General features: G+C 39.8%; 1 protein-coding gene across 2 annotated transcripts; it reads right to left on the minus strand.

The window, feature by feature from the left end:
• Positions 1–1,960: 1,960 nt before the first annotated feature.
• On the minus strand, positions 1,961–4,852 carry il21 (interleukin 21). Of its 2 annotated transcripts, XM_053429561.1 has the most exons (6): positions 4,673–4,852; positions 4,538–4,582; positions 2,855–2,968; positions 2,716–2,754; positions 2,516–2,599; positions 1,961–2,354 (listed from the first exon to the last, which is right to left on the minus strand). In XM_053429561.1, the coding sequence occupies exons 1-6, from the start codon at positions 4,799–4,801 to the stop codon at positions 2,328–2,330; spliced, it is 438 nt and encodes a 145-aa protein (XP_053285536.1). In that variant the 5' UTR covers positions 4,802–4,852; the 3' UTR covers positions 1,961–2,327. The 2 variants fall into 2 exon arrangements, with proteins under 2 accessions (XP_053285536.1, XP_053285535.1); XM_053429560.1 differs by having other exon boundaries at positions 2,516–2,754.
• Between the last annotated feature and the right edge of the window lie 745 nt (positions 4,853–5,597).

The raw sequence follows: 5,597 nt of genomic DNA on the forward strand, positions 1-5,597 counted from the left end.
AGCTACGCCTTTAAAAACCCGGATAAACACATGCTTCTGTCCATTATCTCATTGGCTTCAGCGTCTCTCTCCCCACGTCACTGCAGTGGGCACAGTGGCAGCACGGGCAGGGAACAGGCACAGGCTGGGGTCACAGGCTGAGGTCACAGGCTGAGGTCACAGGATGGGGTCACAGGCTGAGGTCACAGGCTGGGGTCACAGGCTGAGGTCACAGGCTGGGGTCACAGGCTGGGGTCACAGGCTGAGGTCACAGGATGGGGTCATAGGCTGAGGTCACAGGCTGGGGTCACAGGCCCCAGCAAACTTTCTCCTGAGCAGTAAACCCCAACAACTTGCATTTCACTATTCTTTTTTTGCAAAGAAAGTGTTTTTCACTTTGCTGGACTAAACCACCCACCGGTCTCTAATGGGTTAAGTGGAGAGGGGCTCGAGTGGTGGCAGGAATATTTTGTTCACATGTGTGAATAACATCTTGGTCGAAATCTTCTGACTTTGTGTTTCACCTCTGAAATCCCCTCTGTCACCTGGGAAGTCCGCAGCAGAAGGTGTTTGCAGCGAGGACACCTGACGTGCTGGCAGCTGTCATTGTGAGAGTTGTCGTGGTATTTGCTTCACCTTGTTGTTCGACACATGTTTGTTGAAGTGTTTTTCGTGGTGCTTTTTATCCGCCACAGACTTTAACCACTCACTGCGCTCGCTATAAACACACCTGCTGTTCGGCAATTTCTTATCTGAATTCAAATTTCAGGTTGTGTATATTGACATAGTTTTGTGTCGTGTTGTATTTTACTTTTTTTTTAAAGGTAAGCTCTTCCTACCTTGCTTTTTAATTACATGTCACTATTGCACTGCTGAGCTGACAAGTGTCTTCTTGTCCAACGCCCCTCATTGTGTTGTGGACCCCGTGTTAACTTGCACACGACAAATAAAACTTGACACAAAGCAAAACGTTGGGACAATGTCGACGCAGCACAAACGTCTCAACACATCACGTCAGGGTCTGAAAGGAGCCTCCGTTAGGGTGCTCTCTAGTGGTGAGCAAGGGAAGTTCAGAATTCCCACACATACAAATAGCACACGCAGGTTCAACTGTGCTATTAACTCTGAGTTATATCTATAATTTTTAAACTCTTCCTGTTTGGGTCCATCCGGTGGTGTGAAGCGTGGATTGCAGGATTTCATGTTTTAGTTTGGAGCTGCTGGTTCTTTTCATTTCACACTGCTTTTAAAATACTATGAAAGGAGAAAACTCACAGGATAGATCGATTAAAAACAATGTAATTAATGTAACAATAATAAGGTTATATAAATATGTAAGTCAATATGAATGATTTTGGTGCCATTTTATTGTGGTTTTCGTACATGCTTGGCCTAATCAGGGCAGAATCCCTTTTCATTTTTTAAATTTGAATTTATTTGTACCAGGATAGTCCAGTCAGCAATGTTGATATATCTACAATGTAATTATTACAACAACACACTAAAGAATAATCAAAGATCAGAAATAATCTGACAATTTCTGCACCAATTTCGAGGTTTATCCATTTGCCCAGTAAAAGAAAAATACTAGTGTCTGTAGAGCAGTGTATACATACTTTAATTTCAAGTTGCAGTTTTAAGATAAAATTATACCATATTCCAAAAGCAAGAGCAAATGAGAAAATAGGTGCATCAGTAAAAATGTAATAAATAAGAAAGTATACAATAGAAATAAGAATCAGAAATACGTTATTGATCTTAGGGTTGAAATTGTGTAAATATGATGAAATGCAAACTGGATAAACAGAGAGTGGAATTAAGATTGCACACAAAATATACTGATGATATTTTGAAATCCCAGATTATTTCAGAGTTGAACAAACCCAACCAGTAACAAGTGATGGTTTATCCAGCTCCACTGGAAGCTTTCTAAAATATCCCATAAACAAACCAAGCAAACCAAAAAAATGTCATTGTCTTAATTTATTTATTATATTTTAAATTGTACAAGTTAGGTCAATGAAAGAATGTCTGTACTGAGGCCCATCATACACAGTATAAATGTCATTGTATACATTTTATTCTTTGAGAACTTCAACATGTTAATGAATCAACTTCCACTTGTCGAGTGAAATCGAGAAACTGCCTGGTCCAGTCCACTGGGTGGCGGCAAAGCAGCTGTTCTGAAAATACATTCTTCATTCGCTTGGGATTTACCTCCTCTAAATAAACTCAATAAATATATATATTAAATAAGTTAAATACTAGTTTAAAAAGTACAACATGTAGACTTTTCCATGTTTAGCATATTGTCAGCTTAGTGTCGATCGGCGTCGTTCTTCTGTTTCTCACTTCGACCCCAGTCTGGATATGGCCTGAGGAGGAGGAACAATATATATATTTACTTTTAATGGCTACAGATATTAAACCACATTTGCAAAGAGTTGCAATAGAAACAAAGATGTTTTAGTACTTTACATATAATAATTATAATCATGATATCCTGGAATGCATTTTTTTTTTAAAACTTCCTCACCTTTTGAATTAGAGAGTTCAGCCTGTCGATGAATACCTCGACGCTCACTTTAGGTTGTAAGTCACAGCTGGGGCAGATAGTTGCCTGATGGGGGGAGAAGGAGGAGAAGTTAACTTTGCACGCCCTCGTCTGCAGCTTTCACACGAGCGAGCTCTCCGTGCTGATAGATAGTGAAACAAACCGGCGACATTTCCTCTTACCGTGTTGTTTGGTGGAGGACAGTGTTTCACACCGCTTATCTGAACGGGGGGGAAAAGAAATGTGTTGGTTATTTTTTAACAAATTCCAGTTTTAGATATTGTTTGTTTCAAGCCGTCCCGTCCCCGGCGGTCTACTCACAGTCAAGGGGTGCCTAAGGCTCCTGTTAAATTTTGTTTGTGTTTTGCTGGTGGCTTTGAAGTGGACCACCAGGTTTGAATGGAAGCACTGGAGGGCCGACCGGTAGCAGCAGTCCTGTGATGACACGAGGGGGGGGGGGGGGACACAGTGTGAACTTTGAGCACAACAAAATATCAATGTTCTGACTTTAAAACAGCTCTAACAGTAACTGTTTACTTACTGTAAACAGTTTTAAGATAAGTGCAAAAAAACTACATTTACTAGGGAATTTTTTGAACTGTGCTATTTCTGTGTCTTGAATTTAAAATATTTGATTTGATTTAAAAAAAATATATAAACAGATACACATATACTCATCTACTGAAAATGACATTGGGACAAATTAAGGTAAATGAGAGGACAGATCTTTCAAAAGCTGTATTTTAGGAACAATAACTTTTTTTCATGTCACAATTTTGCATATCATCAAAATATTTCCAAGAAAGCAGATTTTTCTCGTTTCATGTCATGACTTCACCATCTCAGTTGCCTTTCCACTCACATTCATGCTCAACATTTACACTTAAACCGAAACTTTAAACAAGTTTCCACTATTTAAAACTGAATTTTCCTAAAAAATGCTTTGGGATGTTTTTTTTTTCCGTCTGTTTCCCTCAAAGAAATTTCGGTTGATATTAATCATCTTTTTCCAAGTGAAGCGTTTGTTCGATCATTTCCACCGAATAACAAGTGAACGAGAGAAACATCCAGAGCAGCTGATTTGATTCCTAATTTATTTTTGTCGTTTTTTAATATAAATATATATATATTTTACAAGATAGTGGCTTCAGCCTCTCTCAAAAATCAGTGAGTCAGATGTCATGTTGCACTCAGTTATGTTTGTGAGGAAGTGTTGTGGTTTTTTTTTTTTTTCTTTCTGCTCGATTACTCATCACATTTCACCGAGAGTGCAACAGAAGCGCTGAGAAACTAATCCACGAGGCATTCTCTCGGGTTGACTCACTGGAGAAGGTGAGCCTGACAAGAAAGGCGGCTGATCGGAGTTTACGAGTAACGCCGCTGAAGTTACTTTCAGATGATCTTGCTGCTCTGTTGGTTTTAAATAAAGTATTTGGTTTCTATTTCATATAATTCTGCACGTTTTGTAAGGTCACTCAAACGACATATCCATGGGGTGAAAGAGGCAGTTTTAAGTTGCAGGTTTGTAAATATAGAAATTCTTGCATCAGCAACTCTTAGAAATATCTAAAAGCTGTTTCTCTTAATCCTTTTTTACGGAAAACCGATTTGATCAAATACAAAATGTGCCTGATTTAATAGTTTACTGGCCGTTCAGCTTTCTCTCTAAACTACATCAGACATGTTTAAAATGTGTAGGTTGTAAATGAAGGTTGAACCATCACAGAAACCTACAGGGTGATTGATTAAAATTTGAAGATATGGAAGATATATATATATATATATATATAAAAAATATATAATAATAAAAATCCACATCTGCTTTTTACCCTACTCATTTTCTGATTTCACACTTTCATTCATCTGATGAACTCCCACAGTAGCCGGCACATGACGATTCGTTCCGGCAGCAAGTGGGAGAGCAACAGCAATGAGTAAGCAAACCACAAATATTATTAGGATTGGCAGTGACCGTATTGTTGACTTTACTCTGCATCAGCTTACCTCGACATCGTGCGGTGGAGAGTGCAGCATCGTCCCTTTGTTCTGCTGCAAGACACAAACCAAGAACATGGAGTTTTAGTTTTAATTGTGTGTGTGGACGAGCAGAGAAGAAGTGATAAATGGATTTGGACTTACCAGCAGAGTCGTTCTCAGATTCTTCAGATGTTCCCGGACCTCTTCTAATTTATTCCGCTCCTTAGACCCTGCGAAGCCCAGAGAGCAGCAGCAGCACACTGCAACGAGGAACAGCACAGCCAGCTTCATGTTGTCAGAGGCAGATCACCAAAAGTCAGATTTACTGGAAGTGTGGACTGCTGTGTCGCTTACCTTTCTTATATGGATCCCTGAGGACGCAGGAAAACCACTAGTAGAGACTTGGAAACCTGCAGAAACCTGGGGTGTGAGTAATGAAGTTTTCTTTTCCACTGGCAGTCACCGCTACGTGATGCGAAAGTTTCGTCAAGCGGCGCGTGCGTGGGGCCTATAGATGTATGTGCGTGCACGCGTAAACTCAGAGCAGCCGACAGGAAGCTACAGGAAGACGGCACTTCCCATTTTCACTTTGAATCACGTAGCCGCAGCTGTACTGTGTCATAGGTATAGTGTCTGTAGGTGTGGTAGTGACAACCTGAACGCATGCATTGTTCTACACAAACGCACAAGAGCATGAGAGAAACGGCCTGAATGAGACGAGACAACATTTTGTTTCAACAAACAAACAGAAACTCTTTTTTTTTTTCTGGCTGATAAATACTGATCAGATGAGATGTGAGTAAAATAGTTCACATCCTCTCACTTCTGCTTTTAGTCAAACTTGGAATTTTCAAAAGGAAAAGTGAGACAACAGTTTTCTCGGGGGGGCAGTTTTTGTTTTTGTTTCACGGGGGAATATCACTTTATAACTCGGGGAGTGATGTGACAAAATACATTTACTTCATTGTGTGTTTTCAGTGTGTCTGTAGTTTGGGTGGGATAAAATATGAATACAGCAATAAATCGTTGTCCTGACTCATGGAGATGTGATTATTGGAATGATGTCACATTAGGACACTGATGTTTA

Source organism: Pleuronectes platessa, chromosome 8 (assembly GCF_947347685.1).
Source record: "Pleuronectes platessa chromosome 8, fPlePla1.1, whole genome shotgun sequence".
NCBI lineage: Eukaryota > Metazoa > Chordata > Actinopteri > Pleuronectiformes > Pleuronectidae > Pleuronectes > Pleuronectes platessa.

Bases quoted from the DNA above. Each gene is read 5' to 3' on its own strand.
- il21 (XM_053429560.1), bottom strand. From the start codon at position 4,801: ATGAAGCTGGCTGTGCTGTTCCTCGTTGCAGTGTGCTGCTGCTGCTCT. The intron at 2,969-4,537 runs GTAAGCTGATGC...GTGTCATCACAG, and splicing joins CTCCACCGCACGATGTCGAG to GACTGCTGCTACCGGTCGGC. The intron at 2,755-2,854 runs GTGAGTAGACCG...CCCCCCGTTCAG, and splicing joins GCCTTAGGCACCCCTTGACT to ATAAGCGGTGTGAAACACTG.